Raw genomic sequence first — 26,324 nt, 5'->3', positions numbered from 1 at the left:
TGAGCCTAGCTTGTTCACGAACAATTCGGGATCGGCTAGAAAGATCGATCAAAAGCCAACTCATGGTGGCTCGGTTCGAGACTTTAACAAGCTGAGCTAAGCAGTTCGAGATCGGCTAGGTCAAAGATCGATCAAAACTCAACTCATGGTGGCTCGGCTCGAGACTTTAACAAGCCGAGCTGAGCTAAGCAAAGCTCGACTTGAAAGCTCGTGAACAGTCTCGATTATACTTTTATATAAAAAATAATATATTTATACATATACATATATATATATATATATATATATATATATATATATATATATTATATATATATATATAGGGGCGAGATCACATGAGAATGCTCCTTACATGAGAAATGAGAATAAATCTCAACCACACGATTGAATTAGAGTTACAACGCTTGTTCATTAGAGTTATATCTCCCTAAAAAATTTTGAGGCCAAAAAAAAAAAAAATTGAACTTTTTTTTTTCTTATATTCATTTTTTGGAGTTATATCAATTTTTCGTTAGAGTTACATCACTTATTCATAAGAGTTATATCGAATAAACTTCATTCTCATTTCTCACATAAGTATGCATTCTCATAGGAATTCATTTCTATATATATATATATATATATATATATATATATATATATATATTATATAATATTATATATATAATATATATATATATATATATATATATATTATATATATATATATATATATATATATATATATATATATATCAACCTAGATATCACACAATAATAAGTTAATAGTTTCATTGTCTAAAAGAAAAACTATAAATCTCAAATATTAAAAAAGGAAAAACAAAGAAAACATGTAAAAACTAGGGGTGACGAAAAATCAAGCATGTTGGTCAACAGTTCGAACTCGGCTCATTTAATTTTGGTCAAAACTCGGCTGGAACAAAGTCTAGCTCGTTAATTTTCAAGCTCAGCTCGAGGTTGAATAAACTTAAATGAACACAAGTCGAGCAGACCACAGTTCGAGTTCGGCTTGACCGATAAGCACCCCTAAATGTAGGTATGAATTATGCAAATAGAAAGGATAAGTGATAAAATTAATGAAAAGTAATGTGGACCGACGAGGTGAGGAGAGATAAATTAGGGGAGCCTCATAAAAGTGGTTGCTCTTATGTTGTTCTTAACTATAGTTATCAACTTTATTAAAGCATCAATATTGAAATACTAACTCTATCCCACAATAAATACAAGAGCATGACTGATATAATGGAATATTATTAAAAGACACCCAATAGTTAAGAATTTGAGATTATCCTGAAATAACTCATAATAGTTATTAGAAGTGAACAACCTGTAGATGAGATTATTGTGATCAATTTTTTCTTTTTTTGTATTCCATTAGCATAGAGAAGTAGATAAAAATAATAATATGAACTTTTACTAATATGTGCAAAATAATACAAATTGGACAATTTGCAATAAAAACTAAGAAGTTACTACTGATGTCTATGATATTCTCTTAATTTTTTTTGACTCAGTTTTTCAGCATAGTATACTTGAAATATTCTCTCATCAACGAGCACTATATTAGTTTGGACAATGAGTACTAACGTTTGTATTGTTCAAGCATAAAAAAAATCAATTCAATTTTTTTTGTATTAGTGAAATTCATATTACTTTTACCCAACTTCTCTATCATATGCTCCATCCATTTTCGAATAGTCTTCCTATTTTGACCAATTTCCTCCCATATAATGATTGTAAATAGGAACAATAAAAGAAAACGGAGGGAGTTCACACATTAAACTATTAAAGATATATATGCAACGATCTCAATGAAATAACTATAATTTCCATAATTTATGTGCACAGTAATTAGTTTACACACGAAAAAAATAAGAAAATGTACAAAAGAGAAAGGTAAGAACGTTTAACTACTATTTTTGCAGATACTAGCCAATTAAAATGGTGGCAATTCTCAAGTTAACTCAACGTTTTCTATCCTCTTTAAGTTGAAGATTATCAGTGTCCACCTAACAAAAAAACATGTAGACATTTTTACTGAAATCTGCATGCAAATGTACAAAAATTATAAAGCACTCTACATGTGTTTGTATACCTCCAAATCTATAACTATGCGTAGTGATGGTAAAAAAATTGCCATCCAGATACATCATGAAGACCTCCTCAACCTAGAAACCATTTTACTCGTGTTAGTATTCAGTGATCTCGACTGAGCAAATATGGATTTCATAAACAAGTTTCCTATTAACCAATTCATCTAAGACAATTTACCTCATATTATTTACTGCTTGCCGTATTCTCTGTAATGTGCTAACTTCTTCTGTAAGAGGACCTGCAACTTGCCCAACTATCTTTTCAGCAGAAGGTGCCATCTCATGCACCAGTTTGACTGATTCAGAAAGCCGATTAAGCAGGTTTAGCAGTGCAATCACTTCATTCCTTTGCAATTGCAGCTGCACAAAAATAGAGTTCATAGTTGTGTGCATAAGTGGAATAAACAATTAGTGGTCTGAAATCCCATAAAACAAATTTTAACGATGCATTTGGATAGCAATGGTAGAGGAAAGGGAAGGCAGAAGTGGGCTTGTGTCATCCCTCTAATCTTTTAAACTTTGGAAAGATTAAGTTCATTCGAAGGGAAAGGAAATTGGTTCCTTCCATTTCCCACTCCCTTCTCTTTTCTTAATTCATAACCAAGAAATGGAAGATATACCCATCACTCTTCCCTTCCTTACTATTCAAATTTTCAATCCGAACACATTGCCAACTCAAAATTCTTACAATGGATACACTCACAGGCTGATTCAAGTGGTTGTCACCCTCGACAGAAAAAAGGATCTTTAATGCTGTGCCAAGACCAAGAACTTGTAGTTTACCCCATAATCTACACTTTTCACACCCAACGCAATCCATCAGCGCACTGCAAAATGAACGTGTTAGTCGAATTTTGTTAACCAGCATTGACACTCAGGAAAAGACATGAAAATGCCCAGATACTATAGAATTGATAACCGATCATGCCTTATATTTCTAAACTGCTTTTGGATTTGCTGCTTCAGTTCAGGACCACTTTGCCCTTGCCACAGCTTAGCTTCATCAAATGGAAGTGGGCATGCAGCCCGAAGCTTTTGATTGTAAAGCAGTTGTTTCAGCAAGGACTGAGTTCTCAAGTCATCTTCATTATTGCCAGTGTCATATTCAGCTTGTTCCAAATAGTCTGATGCCTGTAATATTCAGAAAAGATATGCCTTACTATGATGGATCAGTCCTTCCTCTCAAATTTCTGCAAAACCATATTCTCAAAGCAATAATGATAACAATAAAATAGTTACCTTTGTTACGGCTCTGAGTACAAAAAGGAAAGTAAAATACAAATTTCTAACACGTTCTGGATATTTCAAAACCCGATCATGAATTACGTCAAAATTCTGACCCCACTGCATTTTAGGAAAACAAAATAAGATGTCAGGGAGCTACAGTAAAACTATATAGATCATCAGCGGTGAGCCAAATTTCAACATATTTAACATTAAACTAAAGCAGAAAAACAGGCTATCTGACATGGACGTTTTAGGAACTACTCCTATTCTTGAATAAACGTCTTCTCAGGTTAATGATTTGTTGGTTATTGTACTGACATTCGGAACTGGCTAGTAATATATTTATTAGTATTTAATATGGAATCGTTTTAAGTTGAAAATATAATAATATACCACATTGGTATTCTATGGTGATAGATAATAGTAGGAAACAAGTAATATTGGTTAAGTTGAGAGATTGAAGTGGGAGGGAGGATGGGGTATTGCAGCTAGGCCAAGTCAATACAAGGGTTACAGATGTTACTACTTAAAAGGATATTTAGACCATGGAATTAAAACTCTCCCGTTCCGTTACAGAACGGCCGTTCTGTAACGGATTTTGGATTTGCCGTTCCGCGAAATCCCGTTACGGAACGCCATAATAAAATTCACGTACTTCTCGGCGCGTTGTCCGTTCCGTAACGCGAACTCGCCGCGTTAGAACGATTTATCCCCGTTACATCCGTTCTTTTCAAATATTGGCCAAATTTTTTTTATGATTTAATTATATAGTTGAGAAAACATGATATTCTATTAGATTTGATTATATTATGTTCTAATAATGCTTCATAAACTTAAAAAATGCAAATAAGGTTAAAACATATTAATGTGAATTTTTTAAAAAAATTCACGCCGCGTCGGCCGCGAAACGTTCTATTTCGCCGTTACAAGCCGTTCCCGCGACAACGCGACCGTTCCCGCGACCGCGACCGCGTTTTTTTTCCCTGATTTAGACACCAGCTCTTATTTCCCTTATGATCAATACCATATCATGATGCAAGATTTGATATCTGTAGCTTGGCAGAAACTATGATACCTTGTTGGTGGCTTCATCAAGGAGATAATCTGCAGCGATATGAACTGAAATTGAGGCATGTAGACCAGATATCAGTTTGTAGAGAACCTTTTTCTCCTGGCACATCTCACCAGATGCATCTGTACACAAGAAAGGAGCATGCTCAATGAATAACACAAAGGGGACACTGGAAACAAAAGCATAGAAATTAGAAAGAGATTCACAAGCAAAACGTTAATCTACAAGGTATCACATTAATACCTGGTAATTGGAGACACTTATGTCTAAATTAACAAATGTTTATTCTCTTTACCGCCCACCACAAAAGACTCACGGAATTTGATAAGTATGAAGCATACCATCTAACTCTGGTCTTTGGTATAATTTAAACTTCCTCCACTGGAAAGGAGCAACATGACCTCATATTATTGCAATGACTGACTAGAAAATTTGAGATGCAAAATTATCTCCCAACTATCGCGCCCTGTTTAATGTTGCAATACTGAACAATACAAGCTAAAAGATACAATTTTCTTTTGAGAATATTTTACTCAACCAAGCAGAGCAACATCGAAAACTTTATGCAGCAATCCCATCCTTTGGAATATAGGTTTTGCTATTGTTCTTGTTGCTGTTGTTGAATTGCTTCTCCACCAAAATGTGGCTTAAGGTAGTTAATGTGTCCATGAATAAGAAAAACCAAAAAAAACAAAAAAAAAAAACAAAACAGAATTTCATATCCATGTCAAAGTGTTCAGCCTCCAGAATTGGAATTTAAGATAAATTAAGAGCCTAAGAAAAACAGATAAGAAGGCTATACTTAGATATTAATCCGAGAACAAAGAGAAAAAGCAAATAAAAAATGTGCATTTTAATTCCCTTCTAGACATCACCAGTCACCTTACATTATTAACACTGCCATGTAATTTTCTATTTTGGAATTAAGGTGGACATTGAGATGCTATGGGATGTAACCTGGCTGTTTCTCATTTAGACATGATAATGAAGAGGCAAGTTTGGGTATCAGAATTTCAGAATTGCTCCAGTTAGTATATTGAAAAGCATTCCCCAAAAAGGTCACCTCCTAAACCCTAGTCCACACACTTTCATGGATTAAACTAGTCGTGGATGCTACTTCAATTTTTCCACAAAACATAAAGGTCTTTCTACTTAATAATATCTAAATGAAGCTCTTCCAAAACAAAAACTTCTAGATTTTCGAGAATATGTTACTCAATCTAATACAATGAGAGGAGGGGAAAATAGAAGCCTGACAACAATCACTCAATAAGATACAAAAAATGCTACAATTCTAGTTTACATGTACAATCACAGCATAGATGTCTGAAAGTCAGTCAGAGCCAGTGACACCACATGTAGGTTGAGTTTTATACTATATAATATACATAGAACTATTGCTGGTGCTTTTATGAGACGGACAAACTCAAAAGACCTTTATAAGGTAAAAAAAAAGGCCAAATGATGAACAAGGATCAAGATATCTGGAGATCTACCCAACTTTTGTTCTAACACATTCATAAGTTTCAAATCGAAAGTCGCCTACTTTGAAGAAATTTGAGCAGTACCAACTTCTAATATAGTCATTATATACACATCTAATGCTTGAAGCTGATGAATGCAATGTAAATGAGTCGATCACTTACATCTTGGACAATTTTCAGAATATATTGCATCCCATATCCTCCTGGCTGAAGGACCTGTATAGCCTGTATAACGTTCTGGATTGAGCTGAAGGTTTACATATGTCATCTCACCTGAAATCAAGCAATCGTTGGTAGATTAACCATCACAGTAAAGGACATCATGGAAACTACCTAATAACAACAGCATTTGAGCATGAAAATTTCAATTTGTAGAAGGCGACAACACATGGACCAATCATTGTGAAAACAGGAAAAGAATACACGAAATCACAGTGACCAGTGAGCAGTCAGCTGCTGAACAATTAAGATCAAATATTAACACCTAAATGCAAACAACAATGAGAGAAGCTTACTGTTATCAGTCTCATCATCATTTGTCCACGGATTATCAACCACTGCCCAGCCTCTGAACACCTTTTTGTCTAATGTTCGGTCAACTGCAGCTTGAGGTTTCTCCTCTTGGCACATCAGATCTTCTTTTTTCAGAACATTAGATGGCTTTCTAAAAGTCTCCGGAAACTCATTTTCTGGACATTCACAGACGCTACAATCACGCAATCGGCACATCCCATCATCGGGCCAATAAGGACAGTCACACCACAATTTAACCTATCACAGTCACAATTTGACTTTAGAAGAAATTTAAATAATGAGCCTCTAAGGGAAAAGGTTACAAATAACTACTACGGCCTAGATATTAGAAAATTGCTATGTAAGTTCTAATGTCATCCCTCAAGGAATTAAGATGTGCTGGGTGAAGATTAACTCTGAGCAATACGTCTATTAAAAGAAGGATGTGATCCATCTCAGTTTTATAGACTTCCTTTTGGTCCTCTGTGGAAAAACACCCTTTGGTTTGTAGTTTGTACCTAGTATTGTACAAGAACTCTTACAACAGTAAGAAAATAAACAAATGGCACTTGCAGCAATACTCACTGCTATTATGACATCGTAACTAACACAAACCATAAGCAGAAAGTGGGATAAATCATGTCATTGTTAACGTAGCAGTGAATCCCTAACTAGAATTCAACCACAATAGATTGAATCATACCTTGAAGTATCTGTAAAATGGTGTCATAGCAAGCTCTTGCAGCAGAGGATGCAAAACTTCTTCATTTAGAATGTTGACTGTCTCATAATCACAACAGCAATCCTCCACCATCCCAGTAAATTTACATGACTCCTGAAAAAAGACAATCACATGTCAATATCTTTGTGCAGACTTTGTCCATATGATATTGATCAACTAATCAAATGACGTATTAGATGGAGCAGTGACAACTGACAACTACTTCCTTCAAGCTTTGGACAATCTTCAGCAAATAAGATAGCACCTAATGACCTAACTTATCATATATTCCCTCCATTCTTCAAACAGTGAAATGTTTGCTTCTCACAGTCTCCAATGCACCCTTTGACCATTAAAATCTTTAGTTACACATTAGAAAAAAAAATAAAATGACATAGTGAAAAATGATATAGTGAAAGTGATGGAAGTAAGACAAGAGAAAACATAAGGAACGACAAAAATAAAGGAGTTGTAAAGTGAACCAAAATATGAGAACAGAAAAAAAAAATTGATAAATTATCATAAAAAGGTAGAGCGGGCAAAAATTTAGCCAACCCAACTCAATAATAACGGGTTTGGCCAAAATTTTCAACCTGTTTAATTAAATGGGTCGACGAACCCAACCCATTGATGGATGAGCCTCTGTGCTCATTCAAGGTCGTGTTTTAGGTGTCTTTAATGCTTAGATCGAGTCATTTTTTGTTAGTTTTTAGCTTATTTTCCGTAGTCTTGTGTTCTTGAGTCTTTTTAGTGTCTTAGGATAGTGTGTCGTTGCATTTTGGTGTTTTTGTGTTGCTTCGCAGGTTTCTGAGGTGGCTCGTGGCATTGGTTGGCGTGCCCTCAACTTGTGGATGCTCATATGACGCTACCCTTGTCACTTCAAACTGGAAGCTATCACTCTTCCTTGGAGCTCCGGCTCAACTTGGGCAGAAACCGAAGAAACGCTGCAAAACCAAAGGAGCGAGTGCTCCTATGGGGGAGCAAGCGCTCCCTATGTAATTTTTTCCCAACTTCATTTTCTCCGTCGCGATTTACTGTTTTGTTATAAGTGTAGTATAAAAGCAAAAGGACAAAGCATACAAGAGGAGAGCACTCATTTTTACTTCATTAGCTTAGCTTAGTTTAAAACTTTCAAGCACTTAGTTAGTGAGAGAACCTAGAGAGAAAAGGGGTGACAACTTCAAACTCTTGTGAATTTCAACCAATTTATGCATTTTTATTGGATTTTCAAGGATAATCTAAACAATTGTTCCTTGTAATCAGTAAGCTTGTACTCTTTACACTTAATTTCAATCTAAGTAGTCGCATGTTTTGTATTTCTTTAGCTTATTCAATTTCTCTTGATTTCTATTTGCATTTTGTTAATTTGTGTTTATATGTATGCTATGTTGTTTATTATGAGTAGTGAGTAGTCCCACTTTAGGGCTTGGGGTGAAAACCTCTCTTTGTGACTATGAATGGTTGATTGGAGCATGTTAATCTTGTGAATGTGAAAATTGCGTCTTAACATAGAGCATATTGGGCTATCATGGCTTTGCATTTGGACCTAATTTGGCCAGTCAGAAACGGATGCTTGACCTACATGCATTAGAAGAGTGAGAAGCGACGCTTATGAGAGCTTTCGTATTTACAAGGAAAGAACAAAGGCATGGCACGATAAACATATTTTCAGAAGAGATTTCAATGTAGGTGACCACGTTCTTTTGTTCAATTCAAGACTTAAAACTCTTTCCGGGCAAACTGAAGTAAGGGGAGTGGTCCGTTTGAAGTCAAAGAAGAGTATCCTTATGGAGTCGTGCTTATATGGAGTGAAAGAACGGGGGCATTCAAGGTCAACGGTCAAATGCTCAAGCTTTACTTTGGTAAGCCCGTTCCACAAGTTGATAGCTTGATCTCAAGGAGTATGACTACTCCTCCTCTCATCATTAAAGATTTTCAAGTCAGGCTTATGAAGTAAAATAAGTGCTTCTTAGGAGACAACCCAAGTATTTGTTTGTTGTAACTTTGTATTTTTTGTGTTGGTTTTCGAACAATTTGGTTTCGTTGTGGATGGTTTGTATTGTATGGTGTTGGGTTTGTGAGATCTTGTAGGTTTGTGGAGCAAAACGAGATGAGCTTGGGAGAATTTCAGCTCTAAGTATGGGTGACTCAAGTTCGAAGGTGTAGTGAAGCTCGCGTCATGATCGTTATTATTTTTGAGGCCATGAAAAAAGAAGGAAAAGGGGGGGCGTATATTATGGAGTTCAAGAAAGTGAGAAGAAGAGAAGAATAATATGGGTTGTGCCTCATGAGAGCGAGCGCTCCATAACAGACCTTCAAAAATTATGAGTTTTGAGCGGCCACTCGAGAGAGCTCCAACGATGCCTAGAGCGAGGGCTCTAAGGGGGAGCGGGGGCTCCCAATACAGCAACTCTTTGGCTTTTTAAAACACGGTAAACCCCCATTACCCCTCATTTCTTTTGAACACTTCTCTTACGATCCTTACTCCCTAAACCTCCCTAAAACACTCGGCGCCCTTTTGGTTAGCGGTATTAAACGGTGGTCATGGTTTATAGAAAGCATTCCCATGTCAACATTAATGGCAATGCTACTTTATCATAAAACACCTATTTTCTTCTTAAAATTTCATTACCATCCATTACCACTTGAGAAAGGGTCCCAGAATTATATGAAGGAACCATGGATGATAACAATACAATGTCTTCACAAACTTACACTAAAAAGCATTACCACTAACCAAACCGTCATGGCTCTCAAGAACTCCCTAAAATCTCTCACTCTCACGACCCAAGATCTCCACCCTCTACCTCCAACCACCATTGAAGTCCTCCCTTTCTCTTCAAGCTTCATTCAACCACTCAAGCGAGGTTAGTGCAAGAATTCAACCACTCAAGCGAGACTTTCACAAAATCAACGCTGAAAAATTAGGAACTTTGCATGCCGCCCACTATCCCCCCACTGCTTTATGAATTGGACTTTGGTTGGATTTTCTTTGGATGTTGTGCAAAAATTTTAAACTCCAAATGAAATATTCATATGGGGAGGATGGTGACGGGGCTTGCAAATGAGCTAGGGTATAAAGATCTAGTCGACGCTTATGACGCGGTTGACCATAACCCTTCGCTTGCAATAGTGTATCCCATGAACCCTTCGGCTATATGGAATAACTAACCACCTTCTCAAGCAAATTAGTACTATGTTAGACTAAGCAACTCCTACTCTCGTGGTAATTACTCAATTTAACATGCATTAATACATAAAGTTCACAATTGCAAGCGAAGGGCTATGTTCAACCGAGTCACAAGCGTCGACTAGATCTTTAAACCCTAGCTCATTTGCAAGTCACGTCATCATATCTCGTTTGGAGTTTAAAATTTTTGCACAACATCAAGGAAAAGCCAACCAAAGTTCAATTCATAAAAGGAATAGAAAGCGGCATGCAAAGTTTCTAATTCTTCCGCATTGATTTTATGAAAGTCTCCCTTCGTTGAATGAATGTTATGGAAAAGCCTTGATAACACTTAAAGGGAGGGACTGATGATGTGGTTGGGGTATGCATTTCGAGACACAAAAAGACTCTTACTTGTTATTTCTTTCCACCATATTGAGGCATTGAAAATTTGTTTGAGATCAATTGGATCAAGGCGTTTCACCCCCGCATTCCACCAAAAAATCTCATTCAATCTCTGAAAGGAGATGTTTTGTTGTCGATTAAAAATTCGGGATGAAATTTGGGCTACGGGACTTCCTCTGAAGTGACAACGACTTGCAAGGTGAAAATAAACTCTAAAGTTAACCTTTTTAATGTTTTGTGTTATTAAGTTTGAACTTATCCCAACCAGATCTTTGCAATAAGATGCTCATGTCACGATGAATACCCACCCCTATACATGTTCTTTAGTAATTGAATCAGGTTGAAACTACAGTCCTCGACTCTAGGGCATTATAGATGGGTCAGAATTCACAGGGGATGGCAAGGTTGGGAACTTCATCTTTCGATTCGGGTGATGCACAAGAACCGGAAGGCCTATTGCTGTTTCAGACTTTCTTATTTTCAGTCATTACAATAAATTGGATATAGGCAAGCACACACAACCACACAAACAAAGACAAGATCCTACAACTACTCAACCAAAATAACTTCCCAACCTATCCAACAACCAACAAATCACACTAGGAATGTAGTTCAACCCAATGTATCACAAAATCACCCAACGAGTAACAAAAACAAGCATGAATGATCGAAAAGCACAAGTCTTAAACTATGGTTTGAACAAACTAGGGGTCTCGAGAGAATCGTTATCCTTGATGCGTGAATTCCTTTCTAAAGTTGGAATTGAGTCTTCCTTTTAATTTAAAACACTTTGTTTGCTTGAATTTCGCTTCTTTTTGCTCTGAAAATTCTTGCCCTAACTTTGCCTGAGTGGTTGAATGAAGCTTGAAGAGAGAGAGTTAAGGTCATCGATGGTGGTTGGAGGTTGAGGATGGAGATTTAGGGTTATGAGAGGGAGAGAGTGAGAGATTTGAGTGAGATTGAGATTAAGGGAGTTCTTTAGAGCCTTGAGTGTTTTAGGGAGGTTTAAAGAGAGAGGGAGTGAAGAGTGTAAAAGAAAGGTTCAAAAGAAGTGAGGGATAATGGGGTTTACCGTGTTTTGAAAAGTCAAAGAGTTGTGGTATTGGGAGCGCCTGCTCCCCCTTAGACTCCCCCTTAGAGGGCACACTCTAGGCATTGTAGGAGCGCTCGCTCTTAGCTCGATTTGAAGGCCTGTTTTAGAACGCTCGCTCATCATGCACAACCCATATATTTCTTCTCTTCTTCTCACTTTCTTGAACTCTAGAATATACACCCCCCTTTTTCTTCTTTTTTCTTGGCTTCAGAAATAATAACAATCATGAAGCGAACTTCTCTACACCTCCAAACTCGAGTCACCCATATTTGAGCTCAAATTCCCCCAAGCTCATCTCGGTTAGTAATTCTGACTCTTGAGTCTTCATCTTTTCTTTTTCTTTTTCTTTTTATCACAAGTCCACACGCGACTTTGTCCATTTTCTTTTTTTTTTTTCTTTTTTTTTTTCCTTCTCTCCTTTCCTCCTTCTGCTCTACTTTCTTTTCTTAAAACATTATTTTTTCTTTTTAGCCTAATGCTAAGTTGTTCTATTGAATTAATATATTATAAATAGACAATTATAAAATATAAATTAGCTGATTAATTATTAAATTTTATATTATAAAATATTATTTTCGCGTACCCGTGTCCAAATTTCGGACAAAGTCCCCGTGTCCTGATTTTTTTGGAATTGGCGTACCCGACACTCGGATCTGTACCCATATTCGACACTCCTAGCCGAGTCCACGTAACATAGCTTTACACTTAATTTCAATCTAAGTAGTTGCATGTTTTAGTTTCTTTAGTTTATTCAATTTCTCTTCTTGATTTCTACTTGCATGTTGTTAATTTGTGTTTCTATATATGCTATGTTGTTTATCATGAGTAGTGAGTAGTCCTATTTTAGGGCTTTGGGGTGAAAAACCTCTCTTTGTAAATATGAATGGTTGATTGGAGCATGTTAATGAGCTTGTGAATGTGAAAAATTGAGTCTTAGTTTGGTTTGATTGCGAGTCTCTTTGTTTGATCACCATTGAAGCTCTTATAAGCTCTCCTAATAGTAATCTAGAGGTGAATTTAGGATGTGTAGCTCACTAGACTTGCTTGTGTTGAATTCATTAGGTCTTCAAGTCAAACAATTGTGAACTTGATGTACTCATGCATGTTAAATTGAAATTGAGTAATTACCACGAGAGTAGGAGTTGTCTAATCTAACATAGTACTAATTTGCTTGAGAAGGTGGTTAGTTACTGCATATAGTTTACTCTCACATTCATAGCTCAATTAACTAATTCCCTATTGACTAGCTCATCTGAACTTAGATTGGAGCCTCATCCCCAAGACTTATTTTCATCATATTGTATTCTCATTATATCTTAATCGTGTATTCTAGTATAGTATAACTCTCAATCCTAGTTGTAACCGAGACTCATTCTCCAATAGTCCAAAATTTGTGTTCACTACCGGTCTTCCCTTGGGTTCGACCCCTTGCTTGCCCTTGCTACTTGTTAGTAGGTTGTGTCGAGGTATTTTATAAATTGTATTTGAAGGGGATCCTTAGGGCCTTAGCGACACCCTCGGCTGCTCCCCCTCTTCACCCGTTTAACTAAATGGGTTGGGCCAGATTCAAATTTTCAACCTGAATTCAGCCCATCTAACCCGCTTACCTAGATGGTTGAGGTTCGGGATCGGTTGACCCACTAACCCGTTTATATTTCCATCCAAAAAACCAATTTTCTAACTTAAATGAACAATAAAAAAAGGGTTCTATTATATTTTTTATTTGTCTTCTTGTTATGTATTGAGTATGGACTCTTGTACTTCGAAGTTTTAGAGAGTGAGGTACTTAAGTAATTACTAATCAGGTCGACTTTAATGGAAATTGGAAAGTGCTATTAAATGGGTTAGTGGGTCGATTTTAGGTCGACCCATCACCCATTTATTATTAGGTTGGGCTAGCAACCTAAATAGGTTGGGTTGTGTTGAGATTCTCAACCTGTTTGAATAAACGGCTTAACCTGAACGCAACCCATTGCCTAAAAAAAGGATTCAAAAGAAATGTAAAAATTTCACTAAAAGAAATGAGGAAAGACTGATAAAAAGGTAAGGTTTCAAGGAGAACAAAAAAAGGGGTTCTCAAGAGAAAAATTTGCAAAATATAAGGTCAATGTATGTCCCATGATAGATGTTCTTCCTCCATGCCACCCCATCCAACCCCATTTCCTCACTCCCAACTAAACTCGTGTTACTTCACGGATCACCCTCATCCCACATAGTAATAGTTTAATTTATACATTAGTATAAGTATATACCATCAAACTCTTTTAAGTTTGACCTTAAAAAAGCAAATGTTGCACTCTTTTAATAACATAGGAAGTAGTATTTATGATGCACTTCAATTTTCCAAGATTCAAGTCACCACAAAAAACAGAGCTGCATCTGTCTATGAAATCTGCCAAAGATAGAATTCACGTAGGATTCGATACATACAACTTTATTTCTGAAGCTAACAATTTCAGTCTTGTTCAAGACATACAAACTACTCACATGAAGGTTTCGGTGAACAATATACACTGCCTAAAATTGAAGGATACTAATCATCTATTGTTCAGAAGAAAAAAAACAAATTGGGAACAAAGAAGTATCATGGGATGATAATAGTGGAAAGGAATAATTCCTAATAAAGGACGGAATAAAAGTAAGTTTACAATTATCAAAGAGTTAAGAAAGGACCAGAAGTACTCCATCTGTATTTTTTTATCTTTCCTACTTTGACTTTGCACGTTTGCCAAAGCACTTATTATCCATTAAATATCTTTCATTACATATTAGTAAAAATTATAATAATTGAATATTAATAAAGTACTCATTGAGACGAATCAAACAAAACCCCATATGACTATATTTTTTCTTATATATCGAGAAAAATCTAAAAGATTCTCTCTAATTGTGAATAGTGCCAAAATTCTAAGTGAGAAAGATATAAAAATACAGAGGGAGTATCTTTGACTCAGGGCCAAATGACTACATTCCGAATTTGTACATCACTGTTGAGTCGTAAACATGAATGGCTTCCACATTATCAATAATCCAATTAACAAGACAGCGATCATTCAGTGACACTACGGCAGTGTTTCATTTCCAAAGTAATTACAACTGTTCAAACTTCAAACCCTACAGCAGTGCTTAATATCTATAATAAGTGGGTAAACTAATAAATGACAACCCAAAAAGAAAAGTGAGTAAACTAATAAAAACCGGAGGGAGTAACCATGGAAAAAAACGCGGTCGCAGGAACGGTCGTGTTGTCACAGGAACGGCTTGTAACGGGGGAATAGAACGTTCGCCGCCGACGCGGCGTGAATTTTTTTTTAAAATTCACATTAATACGTTCTAACCTTATTTGCGTTGTTTTAGTTTATGAAGCATTATTACAACATAACATAATCAAATCTATCAGAACATCATGTTTCATCAGCTATATAATTAAATCATAAAATATTTTTGACCAATGTTTGAAAAGAATGGATGTAACGGGGATAAAAGCGTTCTAATGCGACGAGTTCGCGTTACGGAACGGACAACACGGCGAGAAGTATTTGATTTTTATTATGGCGTTCCGTAACGGGATTTCGCGGAACGACAAATCCAAATTCGTTACAGAACGACCGTTCTGTAACGGAACGAGGGAGTTTTAATTCCATGGGAGTAACTCCCATATTCCTCTGCGAATTTGCTGTCAGTTTCCTAATAAACAGCACAAGAGCACAATAACTCCTGACAATTAATGGACCACAGAAAACCTCTTTTCTAAAACTCACACAAAAATTATTTGATAAAGCTCCATTTGCAAAGTTAATCAGTATTTGATCATAAGAGCATAGTGTGATTTACGCAACTTTATATGGCACAATGTACAAGTAGATCCATATCTCAGAGGCAGCATTTTGATTCTAAATGCTTCATACTATTTGCAAACAGAAAGGGCAAAAAAAGCTAATGAAAGAGAAGTTAAACTGTGTAGATTTAAAAGAAACAGAGGTAGTACCAATATTTTTTCCTTAAACTGCTGATTAGTATTAGAACTATATTCTAACACTTCTTCACTCCGCTATTCTTAGAGTACTTGTCAAACATTGTTTCTCGTGCCCCTTAAGGGTTAACAAGTATAGTCTACGGCATTTCAAGAATCCTAAGAGTCTTCAATGTGTGAGTTAAACATTCTTGTCCCAAAAGAATAACATGGCGTTCTTCAGGCCTTAAAAAGATGCCACGTGCAGGATAAGAGGACAAAAAACTGCATATATTGGCTAAAATAAATGAAAGACAAGAAAAAACTTTTAGTTAGCAACAAATCTTAAATAAGGTTTTTATATGTCCTTACTCTTGTTCGGATTCAGAAAAATCAAGTCAGCCTGAATCCTGAACCTATCCTAAAAAACTAATGCCCAATAGTCATTAAATGGTTTTGAATTTCCTAACATTAGAAAAAGAACACTCTTTTGAATATAAATTCATGAAATCTTCTAAGAAGCCTAGATATACTCTGAGACATGTTGAATAGTCAAGAAGAGCACGAAGTTCAAACAAAAGGAGGCTCTCAATGTGGTTCCTAAGCCCATTTTTAGAAGTAGCTAGCCTCATGTCAGACCACTGAACTTCTTAACTTTTAGGGATTATTCATCTTGCTCTTTCACACACTAGCTTTTCATCAATATCTATAACTGTTACTGTCTTTTGTTTAAGTAATAGTGGTATGACCAACTGATACAAGAATTAGTGATTTAGGAGCTACTATCATCTTAGTTCGGGTTTAAACAATTGATTCCAACAACACCAAACTGAACTACAATCAACTGATCCTATTAAGCAAACCCTTCTTTACATACAACCCACCATCGTAAACATGATCTCCTAACATCATTTGAAGAACATACAAAAGACAACTCACCCCACATCAATTATTAGGATATGCAGAAGTCCACAAAATCCAAGATTAGAGAGAGAGAAATTACACACTTGTTTGCATCGATTGAGGTTCTGATAATTGAGCCCAAGAAAGGAACTCCAACTAGTCCTGGTATTGATTGCTAGTAGAGCAACCATCACAGCCACCATTGCTGCCGATAGCAATTTGTTGTTACTCTCACTATTCTTCCCATTCTTGTCCACCAATTTCTTTGCTCCCGCCATTCAAACCCCAAGTCTTGCTTCAAAAGAAAAACCCCGAAATCATATCCTGTCGAAATGAAACGTCTTCAAAAACCCAAGAATTTCAACTCACATAGTCACATATATCAAACCGAAAATCAAATGTGTTCGGAGTCGTTCGAAAAAAAAAGGAATTGTGACTTGTAAAAATACCCCAAACTTCTCATTCTTCACAATGCATAGCCTAACAATTAGCAAATCATAATAGCAAATCAGGCTTCCATATCATTCTATGGTTGTCAAAAGTTCCACAAACAAATAACGAGAAAGCAAGTTCACACCTTCACTGTTCACACTTTTCAATCCACTAAAATCACTAACCTTACCACATAGATCATAGATGATGAGTAATTGAAATTATACATTCTAAAAATTGATACTGATAAAATTACAAAGAAAAATCAACATGTATTAATCATTTAATCTACTAAGAGTTAATGAGCTAATCAAGTAATTCAACTATCCACTAATCCATCCAAGTAGTATAATACAAAATACAAAAAATTACTATAAATTGGCAAAAAGAAAAAGAGGGAATTGCGAAGCGGAAACACTAACCATGCTCATGGAATTGTGGTGAGTGGACGACTGTTGACAGCAGTGCGAAATGACCGGCGGGAGGGACAAACGAAGGTTTTTAAGTTTGAAAGAAGTTTTGGAGAGTAGAAATGGTGTTGGTTAAATGTGACGCGCTTCGACCAATGAGAAGTCCAGATTTCGGCAATACAAAAATCTAGTTTTTTTTTTTTTTTTTTTTTTTGATAAGGAAAGGAAACTTAGGAAGACCCCCTAATCCGGAGGCCACCCTAAAACGTCCTTACGGACGAAAAGAGAAAAATCAACATCAAAGGGAGGGGCTTGGTACACAAGATCCGCATGAGAGTGCCCACGGTTTGCCAAAAGATCTGCAACTTTATTAGCTTCCCGATAACAGTGCTGAACCTGAAAGGAATCAAACAGGGAGATCTTAGAAACAATATCAAGCACCAAAAAGTGAATTTCCCAAGGAACTTTCCAGCATTTCTTGATCAAATTAATAACCGCAAGGTTGTCACCCTCGATTATTAATCGGGTAATGCTGAGAGAGGAAGCCGCAGAGAGACCCTCCAATAAACCCCAAGCTTCAGCCTGAAGGACCGAAAAGTTCTGCCCCAGGGCCCTACCTCCAGAAAGGATGGGATCACCCAACGAATTCCTAATAACAAAACCAAAGGCTGCACTACCATTAGCTAACTTCGAACAATCAAAATTCAGCTTGTACCAACCTGGGGGAGGAGGAGACCAGCAGCAAGCAGGACCAGACCGCTTAATCTTAGAAGCACCGAGACCCTGCAGAGGAAGCCTAGAAACAACCTCCTCTGAAGACACGACAGAAGACCAGGACTCAAAAAACGAGCTAATAACATGACTCACCCTCCTTGAGGAAAAAGACTCATCATTAAAAATGACCTTATTCCTGAAAAACCACACAAACCACCACACAAGAGCGAATTTCGAAATATCGTCCTTAGACGATAGACTCGCACAGGCCTCAAACACCGAGCGAAAAGAAGACAAATTAAGGTCAGCTAAGCACGGCGCAGGCGAAGGCCAGTTGGAGGAGGCTTGAAGATGAGCAAAAATATCAAGAGTGAAAGGGCAAGCAAAACAAAGATGCGCTACCGTTTCGGAAGCATTATTGCAGAAAACACACTGTTGAGGAAGAAAAATATGGCTTCTCTCTAAACGAGCTTTAGAGGGCAAGCCATCATTACAAGCTTTCCAAAGGAAATTCTTAACCTTTGGCGGAATCGCAAGGTTCCAAATCCAACAAAATTCAACTTTCTCAAAGGAAGCAGGAGTGAGACCCTGCGCAAGCAGGGCCCCCGACTTAACATTGTACTCACCATCAGCCGTAAGACCCCAAATCAACCGGTCAGGCTGATCAGAAGTACGAAGATATATTGACGAAATAAGAGAGACAATATGAGGGGGAACGAGAGAAAGGAGAAAAGCCGTGTTCCAACACTTAGAAGGGGAAAGGCATTGACATACCAGCAGATCGGAAACACCATGAGGCGGAGTGATGATATTTTGCAAGGGGTACTGAAAAAGCCAATTATCCGACCAGAACTTAATAAGCTTACCATCACCAACTTGCCAGCGCAAGCCTTTTTTGAACAGATCCCTAAGACTTAACAAGTTTCACCACTGCCAAGAAGAAGATTTAGAAGCTTTAATAGAAAAAATATTTTGCTTTTTGATGTAACACTTGCGAATCAAGGTGACCCACAAATTATTATCTTCCTTAATAATTCGCCATAGAAGTTTCATTTGGAGAGCCTTATTATTCACATCCGCCTTTCTGACCCCTAAACCCCCAGCAGCTTTAGGAGTACAGATGCGGTCCCAACCTATGAGATTAGGAGACTTAACATCAGAAGCCTTATTCCAGAAAAAGTTGCGATAAATCCGATCTAAACTAGAGAGAAGGGATTTTGGCAAAAGAAAGCTCTGCATTTGATAACTAGCTTTAGCAGCTAGGTTTGACTGAACAAGAACAGCCCGACCTGCTTGTGATAACGAATTCGCCTTCCATTTAGGTAGCTGAGATAAGGTTTTAGTAGTGATCGAACTAAAAGTTTCCTTAGAAACTCTCGTGCTAATTATAGTTCAACCCAAATAGTCCCCCAAATCCGAAACTTCACGCATACCAAGAATGGACTCAAAATGGGTTTTAGACTCCAAAGAAACATTCGAAGTGCATTGGAAAGAAGACTTATGATAATTTACAAGCTGACCAGACATCTTACAGTATTTATCCAGAATTTGTCTAATAATGATACAACTATAATCAGAGGCTTTAGCGAAAATCATAGTGTCATCTGCAAATGTCAGGAAAGGAACTCGGACACCAGATTTACCTATGGGAACCCCAATAGGCTTACCAGGACCAACAACTGCTGACGACAAAAGCCGGGCTAACAGTTCCGCATAGAGAATAAATAGGTAGGGTGATAAAGGATCACCCTGCCTAATCCCCCGGGAAGAACGAAATTGATCACCAGGGATTCCATTGACAAGCACATAAAAGGAAGGAGACGAAATGCAAGCCTTAATCCAAGCAACCCATTGGGCCGAGAAGCCCAATTTTTCTAAGGAGGTAAGAATGAACCCCCATTCTAACCAATCATAAGCCTTTTCCATGTCTAATTTAATGGCAATCTAACCCGTAGCACCGGACTTACATTTGAAAGATTGGAAAATTTCATGAGCAATAAGAATATTATCTTGAATTAACCGGTCGGGAATGAAAGCACCTTGAAAGGGGTGAATGATCTTACCCATCACCTCCTTCAATCTAATAGTCATAACTTTCGAAATAATCTTGTATATAGTGGAACACAAGCTGATAGGACGAAAGTGATTTGGAGAAGAGGGATTATCTATTTTGGGGATCAACGTAAGGAAAGTATGATTAATAGCCTTTAACAAATTCCCCGAATGGAAAAAGGCTTGGACAGCCCTAACAACACTATTCCCAACTAGGGTCCAATATTTTTGGAAAAAATAAGGGGGGAAACCATCAGGCCCGGGAGCCTTATCAGGGGCTAAATTAAAAACTGCACTTCTAATCTCCTCACCTAAAATAGAAGCGGTGAGAAACATATTATCATCCTCGGAAATAATGGGATCAAGTAATGAGAAATCAAGAGCTTTCATCAAATTGCGAAAACGGGTCGGAAGAGAAACGAACTTTAAAAGCTTGCGTTAAGGTTTCAGCAATGGCTAAGGGGCACGAAACCAGATCACCATTTGGTAAAGAGATTTCCTTTATTTGATTCCTATTTCTACGAATCGAAGCCTGAGTGTGGTAATAGGAAGAATTCGTATCACCAAGAAGTAGATGTTTGGTTTTGCACTTTTGCTTCCAATATTCAGTATTAAAGGATAATAAACTCGATCGTTTTCTAAGGAAAATATCTTGTTGAGTAGAGAGAGCAATATCATCCGGATTCATAACCATATTATTTTGGATTACCTGTAATTTCTCATCTACTACGCGAAGCTGGCGAAAAATATTTCCAAACTGGAACTTGTTCCACGCCTTAGATTTTCCTTTAAGTAATTTACATTTTTGAGTTAATCTAAACATGTGAGAACCATCAAAGTGAGAACACCAAGTTTTTTTGACCAAAACATCATAATCTTTCCTAAGACACCACATCTTTTCAAAACGAAAAGGTGGAGCTTTAGAATGTGACTTAGAGAGGTAATTAAGAGAAATTTGGTAATGATCTGAAGAGGTGAACACATGATGAACTATGCTTGCTTGGGGAAACATAGAAATCCAAGAAGTAATAGCAAGCCCTTTATCCAATCTTTCAAAAATATTACCATCACCATATTTTTTCTTTCGCCAAGTAAAACGAGAACCAGAGAAAGGTATCTCAACACACGCCACATTACTTAAAAATTGAGACATAGTAGAGAGTCTAGCGGATGAAACAACAGCACCACCACATTTATCCTCAACACTAGAAATCTCATTATAATCACCAAGAATAATAAAAGGAAGAGTAAGAGAGTTTATATAGGTAGTAAGCTCAGACCAAAATTCAGCTTTAAATTCTTTTCTAGCAGGTGCATAGATAAAAATAAGCACATAAGTAAAATTCAGACTAAGAAGATGAACTGAGCATGCAATAAATCTAGCACCTTTAAACAACACTACGAGATTAAAAGGGTTTATATTACAAGGCTTCCACATGAGCCACAAACCACCAGATAACCCACAAGTTGGGATGACATCAAAAAACTGAAAGCCACATTGGCTAATAATCACTTGGGTAGGGCTAGATTTAGTTTTTACTTCGCACAACATAAAGATTTTAACATTGTTGTGGATACAAAAGTCTTTAATTTCAGCTAAGACATTTTTCCTCCCACTACCACGTACATTCCAACAGGCAACTGACATATTTATAACGACAAAATGAAGGTGGTTTAGCAACTACCATGGGCTAAGCTAGAAGGACTTAATGCCTTTTCCTCTTCAGAACAGATGAAGCGTCATCTTCATCCTCCATGTCTATCATTCTCCTCTTTGCAGACCCAGACTGAGAAGAGAGCTCCACCGGGTTAGCAGCATCAACCCCCATCTGAGCAATTTGCTTGATAATAGAGTTTTCAGAATTTAGGGACTGAAATGAGTGCTCAGTAATAGCCTTAAAGCCTGCAATGGCATTATCATCTTGATCCTCCAAACAGAAGGTAGCAGCATCATCATTAACAAAGCAAATATTCTCACTAGGGGACTGAGCAGTAGCAACCATAGCAAGGAACTGGGAGTCCTCCATAAGATCAGAAGTGTTAAATACCTGAACTGGGGATGGGGCTGAGACATGAGGGGCTGCACCAGGGGCACCTACTATCTTACTCAGCCCAGAGTCATGAGGAGAATGGAATAGAGGGAATAAGAGCTCATCCTCATCACTAGAGGACCCATCAGAACATATAGCACTAGATATCACCATCTTACCTTTACCTTTGCCTTGAATAGGAGGGGGAAGCTTAGAAATGACTGCAGGAACATTAGTATTCTCTTTGATAATAACACCAGGAGCAGCAGGAGTAGGTAATAAACCAGCAGCAGAGAACTTAAATAAAGCTTTTTTAGGACCAGGCCTAACACCCACAGCCTTGCTAGGTTGCTTGGGCTTTACATACACCACATTAGCTTGCTCAGCTGTGGGAGTATGTTCAGCTTGCCCAGCAGCCCTAGCAAGTGTATCATAAAGAAATTTCTGCTTTGGATTCTTAACAAGTTGAATAATTACTTCCTTTTTAGGGGAAGTAAGCAAGGGGCAAGCATCAATAGAATGCACAGATTCACCACAAAAGGAGCACCCAAAGGAAAAGTCCTCATACCATAATAAACATACCCATGAATTAAATCACCAAGCCTGCTTACCTCCGCAAACTCTAGAAGAGGACCTTGAATGTCCACCCTGACACAAGCTCTAGCAAATCGAATTTTATTACGCAAGAGGGACCTTTGATCAAGCTTAATAAGAGCACCAATGTCATTAGATGCAAGAAGATTAGCAATGGAATCAAAATTCAGTAATTCAGTTGGGAGACGGGGGATACGCACCCACAAATCTACCCATTTAATTTCTTCCATGTAAGGATCAAAGGAGGACTTCCAAGGGGATAACACAAACAAGTCCCCTTGAATATGCCAAGGACGCTCACCCCAGACCAAAGCAAGGTCTTGGGGATTGGCAAACCTAAGCAAGATCCACCCATTACCCATTTCCAAATAATCAACATCACCTTTAACCATCTTCCAATCAGCCTTTGTTCTTGCGATGATGGTACGCAAGTCCAAAGGAGCTGATAACATTTTGCCTAAAAGACAGGACTAGGAAAGCTCAACAATATCCTTCTGCACCTGAGGAAGATTGTCAAGCACTTGGGCTTCAGGGAAAACAGGAGGGGGGGGGGATCATTTTGCAAAGCATCACCTAAACCAGGGCTTTCTAGGGCAGACACAGCTGATAAAGGGGTAGTACTAGCAATAATGGGAGCTTTTGGATTGGAGGAGGCAAGCAAAGCTTCTTTGAAATTAGCTGGACTACCCATCATAAATGAAAACGAAATTGAGCAGGAATAACTTACTAGCAAACAACAGGAATTAAGAGAGAAATCTAAGGGGAATGAATGAACAAGAGTTACCTGTGCTACCTTTTTATAGTAGTAAATACCTTGGCACCTTTGGATGTAAGGGGAATAGCTGAGAGACCCACCCAAAATCATGGGAATTGCATTAAATGCTGAGGCAGAGAGATTCTGGGAAAACCCAACTTCTGAAGCACGCTTGAGACAAAGCTTAACTCCAACAGTCAGCCGAAAGGAAGATGAAACATCAGAAAGGAAATTAGCCCGGCCAAACACTCCAAAATAGCAGCGAACACTCATAGTCGCATTAAATGCAACTGCCTGAGAAACTCGAAAATACCTAGCTGGCATGTACTTATCATTAACACACACGAAACCCTTAACCCATCTGAACTGTTTTTGGGAAGATTTAGAGACAAAATCCCACTTAAAACCGAATCGATTAGATAAATAAGGAGCTTTAATTGGAAATCGCAATGATTTCACAGAGTAGCAGCAGCGATAACTTTGGGGGCTAATTGATTTTCCCCTACCAACTACTAGATATGAATGAAAAAGCACGAAAACCAGCAGCGAAAAGAAGCAAACACTGAATCCGCATTTAATACGAATGCTTTTAAGGAAAGAGGGAATTAGGAGTTGTTCAAAATGGAACGGAATTGAATTGGGGATTTTTCTAGGGTTAGGGTTTCCTGAATCGCCAGCTAGGGGTTCTTTTTTGCCTAGAGTTTCTCTTTCTAAGACTTTCTCTCTCATGGCTCGCATGTGGACACATACAAAAATCTAGTTGACTTCATCAATGTGTGTTTTCCTCTCGAGTATTTTTCCACATAGGGACAAATGGACAATGGGTCGGCTACCTGAACCAACATTGTTATCGCAAAGTCTTATAAAAGACCGTCTCACGTTAACACTAACGTGAGACGAGTCTGTTTTTCCTCCAATTTTTAGTCCCCGCCTTTATTTATGATTCTACTAGTTTTTTATGCACGCGATGCATGCGATGACATTTTTAGGCTTAATTATTACTAAGTACTAAACAAAAAGAAAATGCAAGTTAGTACTTTACGGTCACCTCCATTTTGTGAATAAGATTCTTTGAAATACAATCAAATAGTACTCCTTCTACATTCGGTTCTTTCTTTTGCAGTCATTAACTCTTTGCATTTAAGTAGCATTACAGTATTACTCCCTTAGTTAAACTTATCTCTATTGAACAAAAAAAAAAAAAAAAATTGAGTCCATATTATCTGTTACGTTGAATTTTCAATGCAACAATATTATAATTTGGCTAATTTATACTTTGATCTACACTTGTATTTGAAACTCATATTATAATTTGGCTAATTTATACTTTGACCCACACTTGTATTTGAAACCCAAAATTTTGAGTGACGTGTTGTAGCCTGTAGGCACATCCTTCTAGAATTTTAACAAAAAAAAATTCACTACCTTTTCCACTACTTGGCAACATCTGTATAATTCCACTACTTTTGCTATCCATTTTCTCTATCCTCTCACTACAAATCCACGAAGCATATTTTCAAGGAACCTAGTTCATCAAACTATACACTATACAATAAGAAAATCAGTCTTTTCAAGTATTAAGCAAAGCAGTAGATCTAATTCATCAAAAATCCTTCAGCCGTATCAACCACTTTTGAAGAAAGCAAACCAACTTCAGTTTTTTCTTAGGTCGATTTTCTAACAAAAAAAGGTAATTTCTTAAATCAACTTCAGTTTTTTCTTGGGTCGATTTTCTATCATCCCAAAATTTAATCCAAAAAGTATGAATCAATTTCAGTTTTTTTTCCCATTGCCTAACATCTAAATTATGATTTCACAAACTTATATTTAAAATTTTCATCAGTCTCATATTTAAAATTATATTTGAGATAAAATTGTAAATTTTCATACACAATTTGATATTGGAATTTTTTTAAAAAACAAAAATCGTTTCTTTTATCTTGTTTTCTGATTTAACATGAAAATGAATTAAATTTAAATTGTATAAAATCCCTTTTTTTAAATTTCAAAATTTTACAGTTGTCTTGGTGCTTAATTTCACTATTTGTTTTCACAAAATAATGTAATTTTTTTTTTCTAAAAATGGATTTAGCAAATTAATTTAATTTTTTTTCTGAAAATTGATTTTTGCAAAAATCGTTCGCGAAAACTTTGATTTTGGTTTTTTTTTTTCAAAATTTATTTGTGAAAATGGTTTTTTTGCAAAAGTTATGAGCAGGATTTTTAATATTGGAATTTAAAAAATAAAAACTAAATTTGTTACTTTTATCTTGTTCTCTCATTTCATGTGAAAATAAAGGGTTAAATTTAAATTTTTCCTATTAGTCGCTACATAACAATTGCTATTGTTTTTTCAATTAATTTGAAATAACTTGGAAGATTAAAAGAATTACGTACCTTTTTGGAAGTTTGCAAATCGCCGATGGACAAATGTGTGATATCCCCGTCGAAATTTTATGTTTTTTTACAGATTTTTTTGCATAGCGTGTATAGGTAAAGAATAATTTGTAAGTGAAATTTGTGAGTTCTTGAGAACAATGATTTGTAAGTGAATTTTGTGAATGCTTTTTTTATGTATTTACACCCTACTATATTAGTTTTGGTTTGTAAGTTAATTTTTATTTTTTTTGTAAAGTTTAGTGATTTGCGGGATTTCTTGAACGTGATTTAGAAAGAGATTTGTAAAGTTTTCTAACATAAGTGATT

At 36.8% G+C, this 26,324-nt stretch overlaps 1 protein-coding gene across 5 annotated transcripts; it reads right to left on the bottom strand.

The window, feature by feature from the left end:
• Positions 1-1,808: 1,808 nt before the first annotated feature.
• Positions 1,809-17,664, bottom strand: LOC104888722 (endoplasmic reticulum oxidoreductin-1). Of its 5 annotated transcripts, XR_002039495.3 has the most exons (12): positions 17,487-17,664; positions 16,737-16,956; positions 7,093-7,224; positions 6,392-6,647; positions 6,039-6,149; positions 4,396-4,514; positions 3,333-3,437; positions 3,022-3,224; positions 2,782-2,920; positions 2,272-2,453; positions 2,096-2,168; positions 1,809-2,009 (listed from the first exon to the last, which is right to left on the bottom strand). XR_002039495.3 is itself a non-coding variant. In XM_048641544.2 (11 exons), the coding sequence occupies exons 2-11, from the start codon at positions 16,908-16,910 to the stop codon at positions 2,150-2,152; spliced, it is 1,440 nt and encodes a 479-aa protein (XP_048497501.1). In that variant the 5' UTR covers positions 16,911-16,973; positions 17,487-17,664; the 3' UTR covers positions 1,809-2,149. The 5 variants fall into 5 exon arrangements, 4 of the variants coding, with proteins under 4 accessions (XP_048497501.1, XP_010672064.2, XP_010672065.2 ...); XM_048641544.2 differs by having other exon boundaries at positions 1,809-2,168; positions 16,737-16,973; XM_010673762.4 differs by having other exon boundaries at positions 1,809-2,168.
• Positions 17,665-26,324: the final 8,660 nt, after the last annotated feature.

The sequence above is a fragment of the Beta vulgaris genome, chromosome 3, assembly GCF_026745355.1.
Source record: "Beta vulgaris subsp. vulgaris cultivar EL10 chromosome 3, EL10.2, whole genome shotgun sequence".
Classification (NCBI taxonomy): domain Eukaryota; kingdom Viridiplantae; phylum Streptophyta; class Magnoliopsida; order Caryophyllales; family Amaranthaceae; genus Beta; species Beta vulgaris.
This window is presented reverse-complemented; position numbering and strand designations above follow the sequence as displayed.